The following is a 26563-nucleotide window of genomic DNA, read 5'->3' as shown; positions in this document are numbered from 1 at the left end:
TGATGAAATTACCCACTTTCAAAATGCTTTGCATATGGCACTTGGGGGGATGGCAAGTAACATTGTATATATTGTCTGGCTACAAAATGTTATCCTAAAAACTGGGGAATTTGCCTTATGAAGCATGTTTGGCAGCCAAGGTTGTAGAACGCACAGAAAACCCATAACAGTTGTAGCACTCTGGAGTTTGTTTCCCCCTTTACAACCAACATCACTTATAATCCTCCACAACAACTTGACAGGACTTATCATATGGTCATCACCATACATCTACTTTTTCTTCAGCTGTGCAGATCCTTAAATTTTTTTCCCAATGCTGCTCTTCGCAGTGATCTGCGCAGTCAGAGCATTCTACGGCCCAACAATGTATTAACACTCCTAGGCAATCTTCAGTTTATAAAGGTGTATAGACAACTAGACTATAAGTCAGACAGCATTAATAAATATTATCTAAGACAGATAACAGCTAATAAAAAATGAAAATAGAAAATCAGAATAAATTGTTTTATTTTTATAAAAAGTTAATTAAAAAATCCTCACTTAAGGATTAGGAACAAAACATACATTGACTAAATATATATGAATAGATAGTATTTACTGTTTTATATATTTACTGTTTTATTTATATTTTTGTGTATATGAAATTTGCTATGTTTATTAATTCAATACGAAAATGTTAATATTGGTCTCTTTTTTGTATAATTTTGTTTAAATAGATTTTAAATACGTGGCTTTCTGAAGAAGGCGTCTCCACTACGCCGAAACGCGCGTCGAAAAGAATAATTTTTCTGCCACAATTTGATTTTATGACTCACAGTATTATATTGTTTATTATTAAAATGTCCTTCTGTGATATATATATTTAGTCAATGTATGTTTTGTTCCTAATCCTTAAGTGAGGATTTTTTAATTAACATTTTATAAAAATAAAACAATTTATTCTGATTTTCTATTTTCATTTTTTATTAGCTGTTATCTGTCTTAGATAATATTTATTAATGCTGTCTGACTTATAGTCTAGTTGTCTATACACCTTTATAAACCGAAGATTGCCTAGGAGTGTTAATACATTGATGAAATTTTCCCTGTCCTAGGAATCAACCTATGAGTGGTTCAGGGGGTCCTTGCTACTTCCACAACATTCTACGGCCCAATACTGACATTCAAATGCCCATACAGTGCTTCAAAAACTCTCTCCAGGTGACAGTATTCTATCAGGCACTAATGAAATCAGAAAGCTAAGCACAAGACGCTATCTGGACACGGTTGGAATCACTCTACACTTGGATATATACCTATATTCTCGCTTCTAATGAAGCTTTACTGGCTGCTTAGCTGAACCTACAGGAAATAACTATATTCGACTGACTAGGATATACAGGCGGCTGCTTAGGCTTGAGGCCTTACGACCTAATCCGGATACACCACGCCAAACTCTTGCAAGGCATATAATGCTTCATCATTTGCCCCGGAAAAAGCCCTTGTTTGGGTGAAACTCATTGGCTGTCTCCAACAAGACACATACCAGGCGTATTTGAAATAAAGATACACAAAGACCAACGACTACTGATTGTTTTTCCACTTTGTACATGTCACATTGCTCTACTTGTTACTAATTGATATTTCCTCTCATCCACATTCTATGCATGTTTCAATTTGTGTACAGGGGGGGGTGATCATTTGAGGTGGGCAATATCCTTTCACCATGTGACTGACATAGGTAGTGCAGTCTCTCACAACCCGGCTGCTTTTCCGTTTACTGAAACTAATGAAATAAGAAGTATCTAGTTTTTAAGCAGCTTTATCTGATATAGCCAACTGGTCTAAATCACATGGTCGACTACAGCACCATAAATGTTTAAAGACTGAAGGTGAAATGTTTGACCAGGCAGACTATTGTGTACAAAAAGGCTGCAGGTGCATGCTTAACTCTGCACCTTGGTTATACAGTGATCTTCTAATACAAAATCCAAACTTCTCCAAGGGCTCTGACACATGTCCCAACCTCCAAAGCCCTTTTCTAATACAGAATTCAGTTTGGTTACGTTTTACATTTTCCAGAACCAAATTTTCACGGATGTATGACGTTACAACGCACGCTATTACCACGCATGCCGTTACAACGCAGTTTTTACAACGCATACCATTACAACGCATAGTGATTTGGGGTGCTGGATAGTGAATAGTTTAATTTACTATTCCAACTCCAGTCCCCGTGGATAGTAGGGAAGGTGTTGGATAGTAAATTAAATCTATTCCCTATCCTAGAGCGCCCCCCAGCGCAATGCGTTTTAATGGTTTGCGTTGTAATGGTTGCATCGTAATGGTAGTGCGTTGTAAAAGTTTCGTTGTAAAGGCTTTTTACCAATTTTCTCCTATGTTGAATAACCCACTCGTTGGAACCATCAACATCAGCAGGCTAGCTGGGAGCAATCATGGCTCAGTTCTAATTTGTGGCTTACTCTCTCTCAGATCTTTTAAACCAGATGTCTGGACATCACCACAGACCTCCACAAGACCTATATCATACCCTGAAGCTTCGATTAGACACAGCAATCATTCTGGTCCTACTTAACTTTTTTTGCTAAATGTTTTTTCTAAAGGCCACTGTTGACTTCTTCAGCAAAGAGAAAACCTACCTTATTGTGGACTCGTGACATGTTTGAGCTTAATCTCAGTCAGCTTAGACAACTCAAACTGTGCACTTTTCATTTGTGGTTTTCCTATTTGTTATGAATAACATTTTAGTTTTTCCTCTAACTTTATTACCCACGTTTTTTTGAATGGAATATACTCTGTGATTAATTGTTAAGAAATGAATTTTAGAAATGGTAAATGTGAAGAATATAGGAAGAGGACCAATACATTTTTAATCTTTCACCAAGCACTAAGTATTAGTTATTGTGTTATTATGTTTTCATTGAGAAGGTTTCTTTGTGAGTAAAGGCTCATGAGACACTGAAGCTTGTGTGACATGAATTTGTCTATAACTTGCAGCTCAACAATCTGACACCTAATTCTAGAGAAAAAAAGCCCAGGGGTTCTACCTCATAAAATAAGTACCACTGATATTGTTAACTAAACTTTTTGTTTTTTTGTAAGTAGTCCATATAGTCCCTGTAGTAGAATTGAGAACAGTAAGCTGCAAGGTTTAAATAGTTCTAGGTGGCAGACGTCTAACCCAGTGAATAACCTAAGTTAGCCTTCTGTGAACATTCTTCTTTGTTGGATATTTGCAGCATCTGGTAATACCACCCACTTTTTCACTATTTCCCTCACCCACACTGCCACGCTGTTGCCTACACAATTCTTGTGGTATTTAGTTAGCTCATCATTTCATTTTACCGTGTCCTCCTAATAGAGTAAATCATAGTTTTTCGTTGGGTACCGTATTTTCCGGCGTAGAAGACGACTCGGCGTATAAGACGACCCCCTACTTTTCATGATAAAATGTAGGTTTCATGCTATACTCGCCGTATAAGACTACCCCCACTTCCAACGCAGTCCTGCATAGCGATTTTGGTCATTCACGGCGCCATTTGTTCTATATGCCTATTACTTTTTATTTGCTATCGATACTTGCACAGTGCTTCCACAGTGCCACCATCACCTACGTAACACTAGTTCTTATGTTTGAGTGCCCTCCATTTATTTCAATATTATACCGTACCTCTACTTGCACACATGTCACTTTTTCCTCCTGTAATGCACCATTTTCTATTGAGAAGCGGTCTGACACCTTCGGGTGAAGTCCGCACTATGTAAAAACGCATGAACACATACCGTAAAGTTTGGTACCCGGCGTATAAGACGACCCCCAACTTTCCAGAACATTTTAAGGGGTTAAAAAGTCGTCTTATACGCCGGAAAATACAAATATCCTGATGTGCAAAAAGCATCCTTTGATCAAACAATCATCAAAAGGAGTCTGGTATACAAAAGAGGTTGGTCGCAGCACAATTTTCACCTTGCGTGGAGACTAGTCTGTCCATTTACCATGCAAGGCATACTCAAACAATTGCACTGCATGAGAAAGTGCTAAAATGCCCAAAAATATTAATGAGACAGGAGTAGAACTACAATGTCCTGGGGAAAAATACTGAATGCTGGGAGAGGGATGCAGGGGACAGCAGACCATGATCCTAATATTTATGATGTACAATGTACACAACCAGTGGAACTTTTTTGATGGGATCTTGGGGAGTGCATTCAGTGGATCATGGGACCATTGTCTGCGACACCTAATGTCTGCAGACTGCAAAATCCAAGTGTAAGTTAACAAGTTGTGAGAGCATTCACTTTGTACTACTATTTCATGGCTTGCAACTGAAAACAATACTGCAAAGTCATCTAGCATTCCCTCATGAATTGCTAAAGGGAACAACACCCCTTGACTACCCTTTTCAATTTACAACAGGCCCCAATTGATGGCCTTGTCCAATTGTGTGAACAGCTGCTCTCTTGCACCCACGCTTTTAAGCAGCTGCAACCCGGTATGCAATAGCTGTGACTGGGCTGTCTCCAATCAAGACATGGGAGAGCCACTGTCTCAGGTATCTAAGGGTATTTTGCCTGATGACAAAACTAACACGGATTTGGAGAAGGAACATATAAAAGCAGCGTTGCTTAATGTACGCTCGCTTAGCAAACGCACTCTTGAATTATATGATCTATTAGTAGACCAGAGTCCAGATTTTCTTTTTTTAACCAAAACTTGGCTTAGAGAAACCTCTAATCACGCTATTGCCATGGCCATCCCTCCGGACTATTGTATACTTAAGACGAACTGGACATGAGGCATTGGGGTGGCATTGCTATTATCTTTAAACATCACTTCTCCTGCACTATGAAAAACACAGCTGAAATAACTGGTGCAGAGAGCCTGGGCTTTCATATCAGAGTATCGGCACAACAATTGGTGGCCGGCATTCTGGTATATAGACCCCCAGGCCCTGCGGGTGAATTTCTTAACACTATTAGCAATGCTGCCTCATCTCTAGCCATCACTTTCAAGCACTGCCTAGTCCTTGGTGATTTCAATATTCACATGGACAATGACACAGACTCGGGCCGAGGAGACTTTACGAGTCCTTAGCTCTCTTGAATATGCTACCATCTATTTTTCTAAAAACCCACAAGAAAGGCCATATTCTGGATCAGGTCTTTTCCATGGATAAAATGGTATTTTTAGATCCGGTCTCGTTAGTGTGGACCGACCATGCCTGGCTAGAGTTTATGTTCAGAAGGGGTTCCAACCTCAGTAAAACTCAGGGAAGACCTCCGTCCCGGAGTTATAGGCCATTTAGCCAAATTACAGCTGACCCCCTCTCCAGAATCTTAACTACTCACCCTGTTTCCTTCCACAAGGTGGAGGAGGATGCAGAGGAACTTGAAAACTGAGGAACTTGAAAACTGGCTCCAATCACGAGCAGGCAAGCTTTCCCCCTCACAGAGCGCCACAGCAAAGCTTCACGGGCCTCAGCACCCTGGTTTACCGCCGCACTAAGGAACAGGAAGAGTGAGTATAAACGTTTGGAGAGGGCCTGGCGTAACATTTTTGACCCCTCAGCCAAGACCATATTCAAATTAGCACAAAAAGAATACCATAAGAAAGTAATTGAAGGGAAAAAACTCTTCCTCCCCTCTAAAATAGCTCAGTCTGCTAATCAGAGTAAAGATATTTTTAAAACAGTCAAAGAGTATTTACCCCACGGAAGCCTGGACTAACCACTTAGCCTCCTTCTTTCATGAGAAAGAAAAGCTGATACTTTTTTTAGAGACGCTGAGGCCAGAAGGTGAAAGTCAAGCGTCTTTCATCCCTCTTTCTCAGCCAAAGGGTCTACCACTTATGCACTTCCCCCGTATATCCTTGGACAAATCCCTGGAAGTAATGAAGACCCTAAAATAAGGTTCTCCATCTGACCTGTGGCCGGCCAAGACAATGGTGGCTTTTGCCGCGATCGTCAATCCTGCACTCAACCGGGTTCTGAATTTATTGCTGGAGGCTGGTGAGGTTCCTGACAGGTGGAAGAAGGCAAAAATATTGCCCTTACTGAAAAAAACTAGATTATACCCAGAGCAAGCCACTAATTTTAGACCAATATCTCTGCTTCCATTCTTTTCCAAGGTTTTGGAAAAATATGTGAATGAAGTGATTACCAGCTAAGCGGAAGCCAACTTATTTTCCATCAAAGCCAATCTGGATTTAGATCCAACTTTAGTACTGAAACCGCACTCCTAGAGGTCTCTGAAGTCATCAAGGAGACCCTAGATCAGGGAGGGAAGTCTGCATTGATTTTGTTAGATCTCTCTGCGGCCTTAGACACCGTACCGCATGAACAGCTCCTAAGAAGACTGTTGGAGTGCGGTTATTGGAATACAGTACTTCAGTGTTTTACTTTGTTCCTAGAAAATTGGCAGCAAACAGTCTGGTCCCCCCCTTTTTCAGCATCTACTCCATCACTTAAGGTGGGGGTCCCGCAGGGATCTATTCTTAGTCCCACACTGTTTAACCTTTATAAGTCACCCCTAGTAGATCTGGCTGAAGCTTATGGAGCTAAAATCGTTTCATACGCAGACGATACTCAATTGCTCTTCACATGTGACAGAAAGTCAGATCTAAATGGTGACACAATAAACGCCTGCCTCTCAGAAGTGTTTTCGTGGTTTCAACTTCACCAACTAAAGTGTAACCCAGACAAGTCTGAAATCTTCCTTTTTGGCCTCCCCTCAGATACAGCATGGCGAAATTGGTGGCCCCAGGACATGTCTCCTCCCCTAGCCTCGGTGAAGTCAGTTAAGAATCTGGGAGTAAGAATCGATGACAATCTATTTATGAACTCCCAAGTATAAGTGGTCGCAGGCTCCTGCTTTGGAGTGTTGAAAATGCTCAGGCAATTTCTGCCCCTCCTTACTGTAATGCACAGAAAAACTGTAGTCCAGGCATTGGTCCTGTCCCGACTTGACTACGTTAATAGTCTTTACTTGGGAATCCCGGACTATCTACTGACAAGCCTGCAGGTAGTGCAGAACTCCGCGGCTAGGGCTATTTTTATGCTCGGGCCTAGAACACGTATGTCTAGTCATTTGAAATCCCTGCATTGGCTCCCAATCCGGAAGAGGATCATATTTAAGTCTATGGTCCTGACTTTTAAGTCTCCTCACAGACTGGGGGCCCGTCCGTTAGGAAGAGAGTTAAATTCTATTTCCCATGTCGTATATTGATATCTGCAACACTTAGCCTGCGTCCCCAATTTTTTGCTTGCCCGAATTGGTGGTCAGTCATTTCAATATCAAGCAACAAAGATATGGAACAGCCTCCCTTTGGAGCTGAGACAGACACAGACCTCCTTCCTTTCAGAAAATTATTGAAAACCTTTCTTTTTCTTCACTAGTTGACATCTGCTAGCTTACTGCCACGTTCTCGTTAGCCCTACCTTCCATTCGCAGTGCCGGGACACTGCTTGGGGTAGCCGCGCACTTTAGAAATCCCAAATAACATAACATAACAAGGGATCACAGTACTTGTATTGTAATTTGTAATACCTATTTGAAAATGGAATGCTTTTTTGTGCATTGAAGATAACTACTTCTGCACTGATTTTGTGGATGCAAAGACTTTTGTGCATGAGCAGCACTTTGTTTTCAATTAATGATTTTTATTGCTCTGCAGTAAACTGTCTTACAGATAAAAGAGGTCCTTACCATCAAAAGGTTTGTCCAATTGAATCCAGTCTTTGTAGACAAAGTTGCAATAGTCCTTGCCATGCCAGAAACGGGTTTCCCCCAACAGCTCTCCAACACCAGTCTGCAGGCTGCGAATAGATCCCCTATCTACAATCAGATATGAAAGGGACACAAAATAAGGTAGGATAAATAGTTGAATATTATAACTGAAAATGCATGTTTCTATTTTCCTTTTTAGCAATACAGAAAGACAAGGTGGTGTCATGCAGGAAATAAAAGAAGAACCATTGGTGATACAAGTGATGCAGTATCTACCGTAGACCTCGGCTCACAGTGTACACAATTAGGTTTATTTACAGTCATGAGGCAGTAAGTAGAGTAGAGTCTATATGCATTTATTGGAAATCCTCCATTTACAAAATGCTTCAACAATATACAGTGTTTGTGCAGTCTATAATACACAACAAATAATTTGCATATGATTTTACCAAGCAGGGTAGATATTGCTGTTAAAAAAAAATAAAATAACTTATGAATTAATCTCGAGCCGCTAATAATGGTCTTGGAACACGACAGAACATTAGAACACTGTGGCCATCAAGTATGCTCCATACTTCTTTATTGAGGCATCTACATACATGAAGGGTTCTCTGAGCATCCATTACACATTGACAAAGTGAAAAGGACAACCAAACGTTACTGATGTGTTTGGTGCTGAAAGACATTTCAAAGTCTGATTGTAGGTTAGAAACTTCGAATATGACCAATAAGATGGACCCAAAACAGGCCTTCAGGCAATTTTGAAGTAAAACAGACTGGAGATGTAAACAAGGGCCAGATGTACGTCCATTCTGTTTTGTGGGTCAGAAATTATGATTTTTTGCATCTTGCAAATGCAATGTACTAATATGTCTGAGACACTTTTAGTGATTCCCAATGGGGTTACAAATGACCTCCCTCATCAATATTCATGACGCAGGTCGCATTTTGTGACCCATTGGGAATGGGCTACTATCACAGGTATGGCGGCCTGCTGGGGACAGCAGACCACCAAGTCTGTGTTTGCTTTGCAAATAAAGCAACATTTATTTTTAAAGGCAGCCCGTTTTCTTTAAAGGAAAATGGGATGCTTTTAAAAGTGAAACATGAAAAGTTTTCCTTTCATTTTTAAGAGCTGGCAGTGGGACCAGTGCCTTCTCTTACAAAATATTTTCACCGCCAAACACAAAGGGGAAGGGTTCCCTTGGGGACCCCTTTCCATTTGTGACTGGCTTACCATCTATTTGAAATTGGTGGCAACTATGATTGCTTTAAACAATCGTACATCCCCCTGCGACTCGCTATTAGGACTGGACGTCCTTGGCATGCACCTTCCTAATAGCGACGTGCAAACCCTATTTCACGAGCCAGTAATAGGTTCCAGACTTGAAAAATAGGGTAGGTACATGCTACAACCCTTTTTAGTAGTTAGTTGGTTTTTCATTTGTAGCCGCTAAAAATGGCGGTACATTTGGCCCCAAATACAATGATGGAGTCCATCAATATGCTAAATATTTAATAAACTAGGGAGTTTAAAACAAGGGTCACCAACACCCAGGTATTGGATGTTCGAAGAAACTGCACTAAATTCAAGCATAATTCATTCCATTATTCTCCTTGTAGTAAATTGTGAAAATAAAGAAAAATACAAGCTTCCATAATATTGAATAAAATACTAGCACCTCAAAAGGGTAAAGGAGCTGTTTTTTAAACATGCTGCTGCTTATCGTGAAAACATTGAGCTTTTGAAACCAGCTTTGAGAGGGTATGCCTAGCTAAAATCAGTGCAGGGTATGGAGAACTAACTCTCTATCCTCACAAGTGCTAGCAACAGGTTTTTAGTAACTCCATTTAGATTTAATCAACTCCATTATCTCCTGGCGTCCCCGTCTGGATTTATTCTTTCAAAGTCAGAGGGCCCTGTGGCTCCGGCTCTAGGTCTCCACTGGACACCCTACACTTTGTCCTCCTGTGTAAATATTTTAGCTACCCGCGGAGATAGTTTCTTCAGCCTTTTTAAAATCTATGAAGTTCAGACAAGCCGTGTAGAACTCATGTACTTGCAGCTTTTGCCTAACGATCATACTCTTTTGTAGTCACAAACTTCTTGAGGGCTGCTATTAGATCAACACACTCCGTTTGGACCTTGCTTCTTCGCGCTGTGTTTTTATTCAACTTCTATTGTAATTATGTTTTTTCTGCCATGTTTAAAAAAAATCTTTTATGGTTGTGATCACATCCGAAAAAATGTGTATTTAATATTAAGTATGAAACAATATATATTTTCATCATGTTTAGATAAAGAAATATTGTATCGGTAATACAGAGGAAGTGTTTAATTTTGAAATACAAATTACAAATAAGAACGTAGCGGTGATATTAGGTTGGTTTAAGAGTTAAGGTTACCATAAAAATTAGGATTAGGGTAAGCATGAGGGTTAGAATCCAGACGGATGTCATATTGTTTTAATTATATGTGCAGTTTCTTAAAGTAAATAAATTACAATGTCCCTTTAAAGAAATACAAATTTTAATGGACACACTAAAAAGGATTTCAGGGTAGTCAATTGTTTGGCGGAGATCTAAATCTAAAACCAGGAGGAAGGGGTTATTTATCAGAAGAACAGAAATTTCAAAATGTGATGCTATTCATAATATATGGACAATGATATAGCAAATTAATGGTTTATATCAATCAACAGAAAGTAGAGACATGGACAAAAGAGAAAGAGATAGGATCCCTTCCGAACGAAAATCATGCAGAAAACTCTTAAGAGTCTGGTAAAAGTCTCAGCAAACTAAAGGATCAAGTCAGACGGAGTAATTCTGTAATTCTCAAACTGAAAATCAGATTGTTAGTAGACAATTAATGTAAAATAATATAAAGCATCTTTAAAGAGCAATAAAATTGAATATCATAATTAAATGAAAACTATGAAAAAAATCGTACAAAGTCATAATGACCATGGTAAGAAAAATGTTTCTCGATAGAAAATGGGGACAGTTTAAAGAAAATTCTGCAGGGGACGGACGTAAAAAGAAAGGGTTTTGCTATATTATACCCGCCAATCCTGTCCCACATCATGGTTACATGTCCTCATTTTAAAATCTCAATAAGCAACAGCCAAATAATACCGTGAGCTAAAATACATCTACAGTACATACACTGCCAGATGTACACTTTCTAGATGGAACAGTAGAGAAAAAAAACAGGAAAACTTCCTCAGTGTAGACACTAGATCAATGCACCTATATTTATGAATACATTTGAATTTTTAATGTTCCTACATAGTATGAAGAACTACTGCTGTCTAAAGAAAAAGGCATCTAATTGAGGTAAATGTAGAACTTTTTGGCATTGTTTGGATGAAAAAAGATCTTGATTGAAATTGGAAATGTGGAGAAATGCCTTCTAGACATTAATTTGGTGTCCATATACTTCAAGTAACAACACACCACTGTAAACCTATTGTGAATATTATTATGACACCACACAAATATAAATATGGCATTAGACAACTTCTAATAGAACAAGTCACAAAACACCACTGAACTCACTGTGACCACAAAACAAAACACCCAACATCTCTGACATCATCTTCCTTGACTCACCATCATTACATTGAGTGAGCTCTTTTTCAGATATGCTCAACTGATAGCACATCTTCATATGGAAATTTAAGCCATGGAGGGCATTTGAATGCCTGACGTAAGAGATTTCATAACCTGTAGAAAGTGCAAATGCTTTTTAACAGCTCACATATGCCATCAATAATGTTTCCATATTTTTAAAGCATATACCTGCAAAAAAGCTGGTAGAGGACTGGGCTACAATCCTTTACAATCTCAGGTTCTAAAAATTATATTTCCAACACTATGATTGATACTTTCGGAATAGCCAATGTAGCAATTAGTTTGTAATTTTAGGCTTGATCTTCATAACCCAGGTATGGTTGTAATGCATTTTGAATAAGAAATTGGATGTTGCCCTGCTGCATGATTTACCTGAGCAACGCCATCTCCTGAACAACATGACACAGAAGACTGAATACACAAATCAGGATGATGTCCCATAAGGAACTGATTTTTAGGCTGTTCAATCTTTATAACTTGGCCACTTCTAACATAATAGATTGATTCTAACAGTAGGTCTGGGTGCAATAATGAGAATTTTCTTCTAAGGATTTGAATTTCCTATGAAGAAAAGAACTACTATGTTTAGTTAGTCTAGTAATAGCCCTCTACACACTTTCCCTATCTATTTTGAAAGTGTGAGTTTGACACTTAGTTACTTTCATCCTATAAATATGCCATCCCATCCCACACAGATTATAATGAATCAATCAATCATATCATTTGTAAAGCGCACTAGTCACCATTGAGGGTCTGAAGGTGCTGTGGTGGGGAATGCTGAGACTGCTCGAAAAGCCAGGTCTTGAGGAGTTTTCTGATGGTCAGCAGGTCTTGGGTCTGCCGTAGGTGGATGGGGAGGGTGTTCCAGGTCTTTGCGGCGAGGTGGGAGAACGATCTGCAGCCTGAGGTAGCTCTTCGGAAGCGGGGGACTGTAGCGAGGGCGAGGTCGGCAGAGTGGAGCTGGTGGGTGGGGGTGTAGAAGCTGAGTCGTCTGTTGAGGGACGTTGGTCCGGTGTTGTGTAGTGCCTTGTGTGCGTGGGTGAGGAGCTTGAAGGTTATCCTCTTGTTGACCGGGAGCCAGTGCAGGTCTCAGGTGGGGTGTGATGTGGCTGTAGCGAGGGATGTCGAGGCTAGATAATGACTTAATTACTTCTACCTATCCCTTAATTAAACACATCTTGCATGACCACAGACAGAGAATGACTAGCCTTATGTTGGTACCACTTATGCAGAATACATAATGAGTTAGTTTACAATCTCGTTCATCGCATCATTCTTTATCATCAGAAGCACAGATATCTTGATAAACTACACAACTTTTTCTTTCTATTAACTTGAATTTAAATCTAAGGGTATGTTGCATAGATAAGCTATGAACTTCAGCCCTAACAAAACTATGCCCAACAATTTCTTAAAACAGAGGAGCAGTAGTGGAAATGTCACAAGCAGACTGGACCTCATTATGAGTGACTACTTAATTCCAGGGGGCTTTTAAGAGGAGTATTATGAAATCCTATGAAACACAGCAGATCTGTTCACATTCACCTGTAGTTGCTGGCAAAATGAAGAATTAAAGGGGCAATCAACCTGGAATGTCAGATTCCTACAATATTTCGACATTTCTAAGTGGAGCATCCAGTTCCAACTCACTGAGCTGGGTTTACCCACTCCGGAGTTCCCAGTAACCCTGGTATTGTATCTCTGTGGGAGGGGAAATAATAGCCCATTTCCTAGGATACTCATAATAAGGGTATCAATTCAGGCTGTAACAACCTTAGGGCAATGGAGGGTCAAATTTAGCAACAGGTTGGACATAATTATGGGGCAAGAAAAGTAAATTATGCAACAGAACATAGCACAATTAGTGATGATTTTCGTCATTTCATCACCAATCAGTACTGCCCGGGCAAAGTTGAAACTCATAAGTTACAAGTTAAATAGTAGATTACAGCCATCAGCAACTGAAAGGTAATCAATTAATCTTTGCAAATGGCCTGCCATCTGCAGAACCACCGTTTGGAACTTTAAAAAAAACGTTTTTTGGTGAAATCGACAAATGTTGCAGCAAATGGTGGATTATGCAAAAAAAAGCAAATACAATCACAAATGTTGTGGCCTGCAAAATTGCTTAGTTCTAGAGGCCCTGGGTACCCCCTTAAAATTCTTCAGAATGGAGGTGTGAGTGATGGTATCTGAAGAATCATGACCTGATCCCTATAAATACTAAACATACCATACAGGATGAGGATTGTGCACCTGGTAACTTACGAGCAGTGCACTCGAACCATGATGCAAGCAGCAGCATCGATGTTGGCAGTGAGCAACGTCTTTGGTGATACCAGGGCGGCAGCGTGAAGTGAGGCAGTGTGTAGTGCAGTGCCCACAGGTCGTGGTGCAAGCAGCGGCTCGGTGGCGATGTCATCGGGGAGACCATGGTTGCAGTGCAAAGTGTGGCGATGCCCTCTCCGTTGCCATCAGGACACGGAGGCAGCAGCGGCGTCCTTGGCAGCGCCTGGTTGCTTTTTCTTCTGTTGCGGCCCAAAACATACAGTCCCCAGTGCTGGTAACAGATGAACTTGAAGTCTTTGCTGTTACTGGAACTTCTTGAAAAGGGGGCAAGCTCTACCTCAAACCCTTGGAGAAACTCACACAAGAAGTTGTAGAAAGTTCAGCCCAGTCCTTTCAATGCCAAAGACAGAAGCAGCCACTCCAGGCGAACACAGCAAAGCACACAGCAACATGGTAGTTCCTCCGCAAAGCTTCTCCAGCTCTTGGTCACAAAAGAGTTCTCTCTGAAGTCTTTTCTATCCCTAAGACTTCCAACAGGAGGCAAGCTCTACTTCAAGCCCTTGGAGATAACTCTAACAGCAGGATGATGAAAGTACACTCCAAGGCTTTCCCTACCCACGACAGAAGCAGCAGGCAGCAGGACAACACACCAGAGCATACAGCAAAGTGGCAGTTCCTCCTGACAGCATTTCCAGCCTGGTTCTTTAGTTCAGCAGTAATCTAAAATACTGGGGTCTGGGCCCCAATATTTATACAGCAGATACCTTTGTTCTCTTGGTGCAGAGAGGCCTTGTGCTCAGACAAAACCAATGCTGTCCTCTCTGGTCCACCTTCCCCGCAAGAGATGGAGACAGCATTGTCCAAGGCAGACAGGGCCTATTCAGTTGTAGGGAAATCCCCTCCCACCACTCTAAATGCAGACCAGGCCTGTTCAGGCACTAGGGAAAGTTCCTCCCACTACTCTGAATGCAGCCCAAGCCTATTCAGCCCAGCCCTGACTCATTCAGGAAAGGCAGGCCACACATCAACCCCCTCGTCCAAGTGGCTGTATGAGAGAATGCACACCCCCAGCCCCTGTCACTCTAAAGCCAGGCAGTCAATCCACAGACCAGCAGAGGCACATAGGATAGCTAAGCAGGAACATTTCTAAAAGTGCTATTTTCAAACACACACTATAAAAATCATCTTTACTTTAAATTCCAAGTTCCAGCATTCTAAACCCCAGCTTTCTCTCTTGTCCCAACGGGAAGATATACTTTTAAGATGTTATAAGTAAACTCACATTTCATCATATGGGACAGATAGCCTTTCCATAGTGAAGACAAAATACACTGTAATTCACTACCAGGACATGTCACACACACAAGTACATATCCTACCTTTAACATACACAGCACCCTGCCGAACAGAGGTACCTTAGCATACCTGAAGGGTGCTTTAAATGTAAGATCAGGGAAGGTTAGGTCCTGGCAAGTGGGTGCATTTGCAAAGTCGACATGGCAGTTACCAACTGCACGCAGACACTGCAGTGGCAGGTCTGAGATACCTTTACAGGGCTACTTCTGTCAGTGGCACAATCAGTGCTGCAGGCCCACTAGTGCACTCTCAATGCACTTTACTGGGGACTCACCAGTAAATCAAATATGCCAATCATGGAAACCCCAATCCATAATACAATTTACACTTCTAAAACCAACAAATACAGGGTCTAAAACAGGAGGCCAAAAAGCAAAAACTCTGGGGGTAAACCCGCTGAAAATGCCAAGTCTAACAATCCTCATTAAGCACTCTAAAAAAGATCAACTTTAAACTCATGTATATTCAAGAATCAATCCTGAATCTTTTGGTTAAGCTGTGTCTACAGTAGTTAGACCTATGACCATCTACAGACTACTCTATACCTCTAAACATATAATAAATTAAAGACAAAACTATGTTATTCTCAAAAAACAATATAAATTTAGAAAATAATATATAAACAAACCCTACTCAAGCTTCATAATGTATTACAATTCAATTTGAAAATATCATTTAATTTATTACAAATGTTAACTGGAAACTTGTAAATTTTTTTGGTTGAATAATTTAATTAATTCATATCTATCTTAATCCTTATAATACACAATGGCCATTGCAATAATAGTCCATAAAATTAAAAGCAAGATTTATGTTCAATAAAAATAGTCCAAAACTAAAATAATGAATCTACTTTGGAATAAATCCTTCCAAATTGGCAGAGCAGTAGACAGTATAAATGCTGTTGACTAGTGTATTACTCTTTATTTTGTAACCTTGATCTTCAGGACTACATTATCTTCATAAATTATTAAGAGGAAACTTTCAGACACTATCAAATATATAGTTCAAGATTAGGGTAAGAGATTAATTAGTACATGATTTTGAAGAACAAATCAAAAAGAACATTCAATTGTACAAATTTACAAAATGTATAACTGGGTAATAGAAAATCAAGCTTTTAAGACAATATGTTGGTCTAATGATTAACTGTCTTCTTAATTGGAATGTTGTTCATAATTATTCAAAAATCCATGAAACAATACCACATCAACAATAGTAATAAACTGTACATGGGAACTCCATTTAAAGATCTATGGGCCAAATGTACAACCCGTTTTTTGCATGCGGAAAAACCTATTGGGCCATGTCCATAGCCTATTTAGCAAGTCACAATTTTTTGCAACTCGCTAAATAGGTTTTGCGACTCGCTATTTGGAAGGGGCGTTCCCTTCCAAATATCGGGTCTCAAACAGGCGCAATTACTATATACTTCAAGTAGGTGGTAATGCATTTGCAAATGTGAAGGGGTTCCCAGGGGACCCCTTCCCCTTTGCAAATGCATGCAAAATTATTTTTTAAGGGCAGGCAGTGTTCCCAGTGACCACTGCCTGCCCTTAAAAAATTAAACGAAAACGTTTCATAATTTTTTTTAATGCAGCACATTTTTCTTTAAAGAAAACGGGCTGCATTTAGAAAAAAAAAACGGCTTTATTTAAGAGCAGTCCTAGACATGGTGGTCTGCTGAGCCCAGCAGGCCACCATCCCTGGGAGGGCCACCCATTCCCAATGGGCTAGCAAATTGCGAGAGACTCATTATTATTAATGAGCCTTGCAATTGCGACCTCATTGGGAATCGCAAACCATGTTAAACACACTGATGTACATTTCATTTAGCGCCTCGCTATTTGCAAGTCACAATGTGTCGCAAATTGCGGGGCGGTAAATGAAATGGTCGTACATCTGGCCCTATATCTGATGGTCTCCAGCTGGCATCATTGAAGGTAGAGCGAGAAACTAACAGACAGAATACATACAGGATAAAGAAGCAGGATTCTTACCAAACTATAAGGCATAGCTGTCCAGTGGTTAAAAGCTTGATCACACGTTTGTGAGGGGTCTGGTATACTCAGTCTCCATTGTGTATTATAGGGGTTAAGATGGGTATAATTTCATTTTTCAACCAACAATGTTTCATTTTTGCAGTTAACTCTTGTAATAAATGTTATTTTTTTTGTACCTAAATTGCAATACATAATTATATAAAAGTACGATCTGTTTTTATGGTTACCCCCACTTTTTGCCTGGTGCTATTCGGTTTTCACTAGTCTGACTGGGCTCCTGCTATTCAGGACCCCAGTCTCTGTGCTGTCTACCCTAAATTGTTATGGTAAGTACTTGGGTACATCCCAGATTGGACTCTGGTGTACCAAGAATATGGCACTAGGGTAACCAGGTCATAGGTACACCAAAAGTCCCCCAGGGGCTGAAGCATGTACTATGCCTACCCTGGAAGACCACTCGCATTGTGACTACTGGCCTGCCATTGCAGCCTGTGTAAGCTGGTGCTAGCGCCACTTACGAAAGATGTAGGCTTCTCTATACCCAGGATCACTGCACTTAAAACCTATCAGTCACCCCTACAACAGGCCTATTCAATCCTGAAGTGCTACGCAAACAAATGATGGACAGAATGGTGAATGAATCATACATCCACTCCTAGTCAAGAGATCTATTCTTTTTGCATTTATCCAATCCTGAAGGCAGTGTGCTTGGTTCCAAGTGTGAGGGTGCCTCTGCATGAGCAGGACACCCCTACAGCCTTCCGAGTCCATTCTCTCAGGTTGTAAGTGAGACAGCCATATAACATATAGAAGGGGACTGCATCATTACACAATGACCATCTTGAAACTGGTTGTACTGAACCCTGTCATGTTTGGTATCAAACATGTTTGAATCATACTGGGAGGTATGCACTGTAAAGGCCCTCCATTAGGCCCTCTGTGTTTCCAATACCGGTCTTCTAAACTCAGACAGCACAATATGGCTGCTGCCAACCAGAAACACAATTCTGCCCTCCTGCTGCTGTGCCAAACTCGAGCAGGTGAAGGCAAAACAATAGATATCCTGTCAAAGGGAGGTGTGACCACCTCCTAGACAGGGTTTCCTGTATTGGGCTGGGTGGGAGTGCTCGCCAGCGCCACTAAATCTGCTTGAAAGGCACATTTGGTGCCCTCCTTGTGTAGTCCAGTTCAAACCAGCTCAGGGATCTGTAACTCCTGCTCTGGCACAAAACTGGACAAAGGACATGGGAGTATCCTCTTCACTGTCCAAACCAGGACCCTGGGAGCGGACCCTGAATCGGCCCAACCCTTTCCTTCAGATACTCTAGGGTGGGTCCCTAGATTTGTCATGTGACACAATTCAATTCAGACACCACTTCAACTTCGACCATCTGGGCACTCTGGACCTTGCTGGGCTTCGCTCTGGGCATAAGGTTGAAACCGGAAAGACTGCTTCTGCTCCTGATCTCTTCGCCCTGCTCATCTGCTGCAATATCCGTGCCTGTGCACATTACAGGAAACCTTCCAAGGCCTATGGGCATCCAAGACACCTAAAGGAATATCCCTTAAAATGAAGGAGTCACTTCCCTGCATCTGCAGGCACCACAACCAAGCTGACTGGTCTTCTGATCCTAGGCTCCCAGGGACTCCTAAAGGCTCAGCAACACAGGCGGTGGTTCTTCACATCACATCCCTCGAGGCCTGCCTGTCTTTTCACCAAGTTTGAGGCCAGTATACCTTGTCGGAGCCACAGGAACCAAACCCCTGTGCACCGCGTCGACTTGCCATTGCAAAGGCTTGTGACATTCCTTCCATCAAAATCTTCGGGCTCCAATTAACTCCAACCTCAAGCATCTCCAGTGACCAGAATCTTCGACCACACCACATTGCTTGCACCATGGGCCTGCTTCTTTGGTAAGCTGCTCGAGGTCCGCTTGCATCCAAGTGCCTCCGGCCTGTGGGTCCTGTCGAGGGTCACCTTTGAATTCTTTGGCTCCCTGATTGCTCGGGCCTGCCCTGACTCCCCTGCTTGTGATGAGTCTCCTGGACCTTGCTCGTCTCGACATTGCACCTCTTTCAACTTCCATTTGGTTACAGTTACTAAGGTTTGTTTGTGGTCCCGCTGGACACCGACCCCTCAATTCTCAACATCAGATGTGAGACAGCTCGAGTACGGCTCCTGGTCTTCCACAGCATAGCCTGGTCCATGCAGCTGCAGTTTCAAGGTCACTGACAGCTCTCCTGCAGCACCCAACATTGGTGGGCATTTGGCTTCTGTGCATCCTCGTCACTCCTGAGTGGCATAGACTCTGCTTTCAGGTTCTTCACATCTTGTATTCACCATGGGGTTCCACAAGACACTTACAACCTTCCCCAGCAGTAGCATCTTGCTGAAGTCCTCCATTGGATTAGACAGCGGTTTCCGACGCCACTTCACACCTATGCACCAAGCTTCTCTGGTGCAGGTATCCTTGTTCCTAAGGTATCCACGGGTGGGATGGCTCACCAACCTTTTGTCTTCCACAGGGTTTCTTCAGGGCCCACTGGGATAGGTCGTCTTTCTATTAAACTGCAACTGCGACTTACACGTTGATTTGTACAGAGAATGTGGTCATGTTCATACACTGCACACAACCTCCGTGGGGCTTCTAGATACTTACCTTGGGTGGTTTCTTGGGTCCCCGGCACTTCTACGTCCTCCGAGTATTGGCTTTACTCGAATCGTGGTTCGCATACCACTATTTTAGTATATTATTTGGCCTCCATCTGGGGACCACTGTGTATTCTGTGCTACTTAAGTGATTTCTATGCAAAGTATTGTGTGCATTGTGCATATCTTCGGGTTGGAGATATCTGTATGTGTTAGTATTATATGGTTTAGAAAATAAATAACATCATTCTGTTCTATGTATGTTGTTATACTGGCTTCTTAAAGATATTCTATGGGCTCCGACTGCCTAGAGCACCTGCAGACGCACTTCTCTTCTATTGGTCGATAGTTCTTCATTCATTTATACTGAACCACAAGATTTGCATGAGCATTACACATGATCCTCCCACCATGCAGGGAAAATATATAGCTTTTTTGTTTCTTGTAGTAGTAAAAGTAGTAGCAACAACATTGGAGAGAAGTTGCTGTTTAATGTACATTTGCCGGAAGAATTTACAGCAGAAGTTAGTTGAAATGTAGATGCCTTTGTTTCTCACATGAGAACAACACTTTCTTTTTGGCTGCTATACCTAAGTTAGGTGTGACTTGTTCCTATGCTTATTTTCAAGGCAATTCTTTTAGGAAGGCTTTGTAAGTAATACATGAATATGACTTAGAAATATGGAATTAAACTGAAATATTAAAAAAATACCCTCTCATTAAGTGTTTAATTAAATGCGCTTAATCAAATCGAACATCTAAAAGAATAATATACATGTCCATATTTGATATAAGACAATAGTGATACTTACGTGAATCACTGTCAAGACTGCTGACACTGTCCGCATTATGCAAGTTGCGCTTGTGGAGTTGCTTGTAGAGGCTGAATTTTGCAAACTTTTTGGATTTTCCTATTCCTCTCATTTTTGACAGGTCCACTACATCCTCGGCACTGTTCTGCTTTAAACTTTTTTTAGTTCTAGAGTCATCGTTTATTTCCAAATTCAAAGCTTGCATAGATGCTGAAGAAAACTAGAAATGTAAAGACAAATCATTTGGTGTTACTTTTGAAAACTTGCTTATCCCTAACTTACTTTAACTGGGTTGATTAATCAATGCATAATATCTCCAATTATTCATCTGATTGGAAAAGTGCCAAACATGGCAACTCATGATCACTTTTAAAAACATTGGTTGGAGGTACTTCAATAGACTTTGTTAGTCATCTGGGATTCAATTGGGTTTGGCGTATTGTGAGGTTTGTGGCGCTACGTTCGCAAGAGAGGGCTAGCTTGCTTGAAAACAGAAATGGAACAGAGGACATGGGATCTAGCTTTAACTAGTGACTCCTGGGGACTTATAAAGATGTTATGGGATCAAAGTGAATGTTTGACAACATCCAGAATGGATACCGCCTCTTCTTACTATATTTGTTTCAACAAACATACAGTGAACAATGGAAATACTTTACAGAGTGTAGACAAGAGGAGAGAACACTGGTTTCCATTAAGAATAACTTGGTGTTGGGGAAGAAAGGTGATCATTTCCCTTCAGTGTAAGGCATTGGTCTTCCTTCTCACAAGAATGGTAATCATAGACAGAACCTCAGCATGACATTTGCATTCCAGATGACTATGCCTGTAAGCACTCCCTATGCTCAAATAGCTCAGACTATGGTGGACATCCATGTGAATAGGCCACACAATTTCTGCAGGTTCCTGATAAGATTTGAGGGCAGTGCAGATCCAAGCATGCTGTAAGGCATTTGGAATAATAACAAGTAAGCCAGAGGCAAGGAGTTGCCTTTGAACATGAAGTCAGCCTTCCAAACTTAAATTTGCAGTTTGTGTGGGAGCAGGATCTCACTATGTTTTGAAACCATAAATGTACTTTATGTTCTACGTGTTCTGATTTGGCACACATTTCTGGATTTTTTCATGACCCTCGATTATTAACTATCACAACAATGTTGTCTTTTTTACAAGGTATATATTTGTTCAATTAGTGTGCAAGAGTGCACCAAATACCAGTAGATTTTGAAAAAGCTTCTACAGGGAGTTATGCTTCTGAGCCCCACAAGAAAGAGTTGGCTTTCCATTTATGCATGTGCACTTATTTGTTTATAGATACCACTATCTCTTTCAGTGAGGGTCAATCAATTACCCTATATGTCATCAGCAACAGAAAACATGTTCTCCAAATTCCAGACTGCTCCTGACAGTGCAGAAAATGCTAATTAATGTGCAACTCTGCAGATTTATGGGAATAAAAAAAAAGGAGTCACATCAGTGACTTCTGAAGATCACACTTCACCACCAATCCCTCATAATGGATAATACCTCTTTCTGCTTTACTAAACATGTTTGCATTTTTAAATGTGTTGGACACGGTAGGTTCGTATTAGTTATTCAAGGATATACGAGTTTAAATACTTTTCAAACAAATCAGTAAAAGTTTGTTTTATATTATTTATGTAAGTCGATTTTAATATTTATGGCTGGTAGTCAGACAAAATGAATGAAATAAAAGCAAAATCTCCACTCTTCATTTGAGCAAAAGCGTTTTCGTTTATATTTCTGTTGCATTGAATTTGGGTAACTTTGCAGACTTGGGTAAGAGTATACCACCAAATGTTTGTGGAACCTACAGCTCAGGGTAATGTGTGAAAATCAGGATTGCAAATTAACGTATATCACTGCCAATCATGCACAGGCGTTATTATTTGCCTCAAATTAGTGAAGTTATTCATATTGAAAATCAAAAATGTTACCAGATATATATATATATACAACCAGCAAAGTCTTAAAGGATAAATTGCCCACTTCATCGCTTCGGAAGTTGGCTTCTTTCTCCATATTCATAAATTTAATGGCATATTTCAGGTTTGTTTCTTATTTTAAAATACATGGAATATTTGTTTATCTAACACTGGATGGGTGTAGGGTGTCTTCCACTGAATTATTTTTTCAGCAGAGCCATAAACCAGAGAGAGTAACCAAGATCTTTATGTTTGATCTCAAGGGCACACTATTATTAATGCTATATAGCTTCTTTTGTCTCCAGAGCCCACAAAAACATCTTCGAGCACTCTCCTTATTTTGACAAAAGCTCTGAAGGTATGTCTCCTTACTGGAGACATTCTTTCACAGAGAAATTCGGCTCCAGTCAGAAAAGAAAGATTAGATCAGATCTCCAAGGTGTGCCACCTACATCCTCTCAAATCCACCTGCAGCTTCTTCATATTTCTCAATGTGCTAAAGACGTGATTAGGATTCACATGAACTGCTTTCTATTGTCTTGCATTGGTTAAGTGTAGGCTGAACGCTCCCACTCAAGTCACACGAGAATTAGAGCTATACTCGATGACCTTCCTGACCAGCTCCTGATGAAGGACACTTTTCGCAATTTCCAAGGAAAATGGATTGTTCCCAGGAGTATATTCCAATCATTGTACGAGTCAACTTTATAAATTGTCGCACAAGTCACTGCTCTGCAAGCAACTCTATTCTTAATAAAACATGATGTATTTTGTTTTTAAGCAGGGATGTTAGGATTTCCATAGAACAGTTCATGTAACTGCACAGTCTTTCCAAGATGTTATCCTTGTTAGGTGCCACAGCCTCACTCCTGTAACTTTATTTTCCATCTTCACTACTCAGTTTTCCCCTATAGACTCAGGGTCACTGGAATTATGCAGTAGGGGAATTATGCACAGCAGTTGTCTGTGCAGGTAAACACGGGGAGGCGGATGTCGACTGAAGACGGAACAAGAATTATATATTTATTTATTTTTCCCTGAATCTGTTGTCTTTTGACACCATACCTCCCACCCCACTGACCTTACCTGCACGAACTGTCACTAATTTTGCAGTAGTGTTGACTAAGTCATGTGGCAAGAAAACACAAATTATGTGGTGCCATGTGGCCTGTTTTGTGACAGTATTGCTTCATTATTTTGTTAATTTTACACATTGTAAAGTTGTCTGGATAAAGATTCCACATCAATAATACCAGTTTAAAAAGACACAGCTATAAGAAACTCAAAGATCACCAACTAACCATTTCGAATGGTCTTCTATTGCACATGAAAACATTGCTGCTTTTTTGGTAACTTCTTAACCAATTAAGCTGGAAACAATTGTTCCGCATTTTATGCAGTAAATGATGGATTAAGTGGCAAATGCGGTAATTCAATATTATGCAGAAACCCCCACACATATAGAATTGCATAATTCCAGTGATCCTAAATAATATATTACACTAATTACATGTGGCACATCCAAAGCACAATTTCAGTACTAGGGGCAAAAAAGTGTTTAAGCACAAGTGACTAACACTGACTGGGAGACAGGCAGTGACAAAGTGCAGGGGCCGACTAGGAGCCAGACTGGGACTAAATATGCGAGGACCTTCTGGGTGTGTAGGGCCTGCTGGAAGACTGAAATATGGGGTACAATGTTTCTACAATAAAACTTGTGAAGTTCAGAGTCCTATTGGAGAAACTAATTGTAGGATATGAAAATAGTTGGAGAGTGAGGAGCCAGGGGAATGAATAAGGCTCAAGAGGGAACTAGTTGGAAGCATTTGGAGACTGAGGAACTATGGAGAGTAGGCCTAATAAAATGCAAAGGAAGAGATGTTATACCTAGAGACTCTCAGGGAGTTGAATCCTATCACAAGACCATGTATCTGTTGGAGTAATACCTAGGTAATGAATTAAGGGCCTAATTAGTGGCACAGGATGCTAAGGGCAAGGCTACCAATTAAGTGAGTAAGTAGATTACTGGCTATTGTTGGCCAGGTGAGAATGGACCCTTAGTGGTAGAGCCGGTAGAGGTCAAGGAGGATTATGGAGGATGTAGCATAGGTATTATAACTCCGAATATTGGGTTTTATAACAGATATTAAGTGGTTTATCTGGTGAACTGGATATTGGAGGATTACTACATGACATGAGAGAGGTTGTGGATAGGCTAAGAGGCCAGCTGACTTTGAATGCTTGTGGAAGTGTTAGATAACGCCATCTCAGTCTATTGCAGATCATTCTGACATTTCCCTATTATCATAAATAACTAGAGTAAATTACTAACATCAATGCAACAACACTATCAAAGTGTGTCCCTATGAGGTCTATGAAAATGAAATCATTTACCTAACATGGTAAACAAAAGCCTATTTTGGCATTGAAGCTTCTACTAAAATGCACATGGCACCTTCAAATGTCAGTATCGCCAGCTGGACAGCCATCTATCATAAAGGTAAACCTCCTGGACTTTTGATATAAAGGACCTTCGGGTAAAATTAAACAAACCTAAAGACACACAATGTACAGAGTAAAAGATTAGGATAAAACATGACTTGGCCTCCCTGCTGGAGAAAGTAAAGGGTAAATTGCTTCATTGCCAGTATATGTGCCCAAGAGCATGTGCAGTACAGATAAAACTGGCAGGACCATTATATAAGATCATGGGCAACATATATCAATTTTGTTGGTGTGTGACGAATCTATTCTTTTTAAATCTTGGGGGCTAATGCTTGGGAGGACACATGCCACTTTGGTAATGCATACTAAAATAAACAGGCGTTTTTTAAAATCAAAGTTAAGCTGGACCCCATAGAAGATTATATGGATTGAGAACAAAGTTGAACTGTAAATGAAGCAGAAGTCCACACGTAATACTCACCAGAACAAAGATGTGCAATGAGAAGATTCTGCCAGTTAGTAGGAAGAAATGTAACATATGTGCTGCATTTTTGTTCATAAAAAGAGAAGTCTATTGGCCAATAGCAGAGCTTCCCTATACACACAATTGAGTAAGACGGGGACAAACCGTATGCATGAGAGGAACAAAAAATGTCTTACCGCACTGCTCATTGCTGACATGGCTTGTGTTGCTAATATTCGCTTAACACTGCCAACATCTGTAAGCCGATGCTCATCATCATCCCATCTTCCATATGCAAGATCAATTCCACCGACAAAGGCAACAGACTGGTCAATGACCACAATCTTCTCATGATGGGCCCACAGATACACAGAAGATGACACGTGATCAGGATGTCTCATTACCTAAAGAAAAAGGTGAAGTGTTTATTGCAACAGCATACTTGGACCCACTCCCATTTAGCATTGGAACAGCTGCAACTTGATTTCGGCTGATCAAAAATTAGGAAAGTTCAATGTGTAAAGTGCTTTTCTGTCATGTGTACCTACTTGGCACATGTGGGATAAAAAAAAGTGAATTAACATACAAGTAGCATGAGAAATTCAGAGTCAAACAATATGTCTGATTCATTATAGGAGACCATACAGTTCAATTGTGCTTAAAAATGAATAGTATGGCAAAGAGCCATGACGTACAAATTTCCCATGTATATTTTACCATCAACGCGATTCAAACACAACGCATGCTTGGCCGGTCAAGACATTCGGGCGGAATTGAGCCCACGCACAATTTTATTTACCGAAGAACTATGCCGTGCTCCAGGGGTTCAATATAACACCAAGATGGTTCTTTGTGAGTGGAACCTTAGCTGAGGAGTTTCAAGAGTCTCTGATTGGAATTTAGATGAGCCTATTTAGCTAATGTTTCAGTCAAATGAATGAGTCTGAGTGAATGAGGATTTTCATTCTCCAAGAAAGTAGTTTCGTAAAAGATATTAAAATACCTACTGAAATTTGGATGAATAGGTACAATTTATTGTAATTTGCCAAATGCTGTAAATGCACCAAACAGACCTTAAGATTAGACTTTGATTTAATTTAGTAGTGAGGTTTGCAAACCAGAAACCCAGTTCTTATTAAACCCCACACATGGGTGGGCTGCTAAACGTTATCTCAACAACCATTTAAATTGCCAGCTCAGATTCAACTGTAGTCTTCAAAGGCTCTTCTTGGTGTTTTATG

At 40.5% G+C, this 26563-nt stretch overlaps 1 protein-coding gene across 2 annotated transcripts in view; it reads right to left on the bottom strand.

The window, feature by feature from the left end:
• PLD1 (phospholipase D1) overlaps positions 1 to 26563 on the bottom strand; it is a 370836-nt gene that overhangs the window by 101798 nt on the left and 242475 nt on the right. For both annotated transcript variants that reach the window (XM_086944395.1, XM_086944394.1), the window contains 3 exons: positions 25520 to 25726; positions 20469 to 20688; positions 7705 to 7833 (listed from right to left, as the gene is read on the bottom strand). In XM_086944395.1, the coding sequence (XP_086800521.1) occupies positions 7705 to 7833; positions 20469 to 20688; positions 25520 to 25726 (556 nt within the window). The remainder of the gene's footprint in view (positions 1 to 7704; positions 7834 to 20468; positions 20689 to 25519; positions 25727 to 26563) is intronic.

This window comes from Lissotriton vulgaris, chromosome 11 (genome assembly GCF_964263255.1).
Source record: "Lissotriton vulgaris chromosome 11, aLisVul1.2, whole genome shotgun sequence".
In the NCBI taxonomy this organism is placed as follows: domain Eukaryota; kingdom Metazoa; phylum Chordata; class Amphibia; order Caudata; family Salamandridae; genus Lissotriton; species Lissotriton vulgaris.
This window is presented reverse-complemented; position numbering and strand designations above follow the sequence as displayed.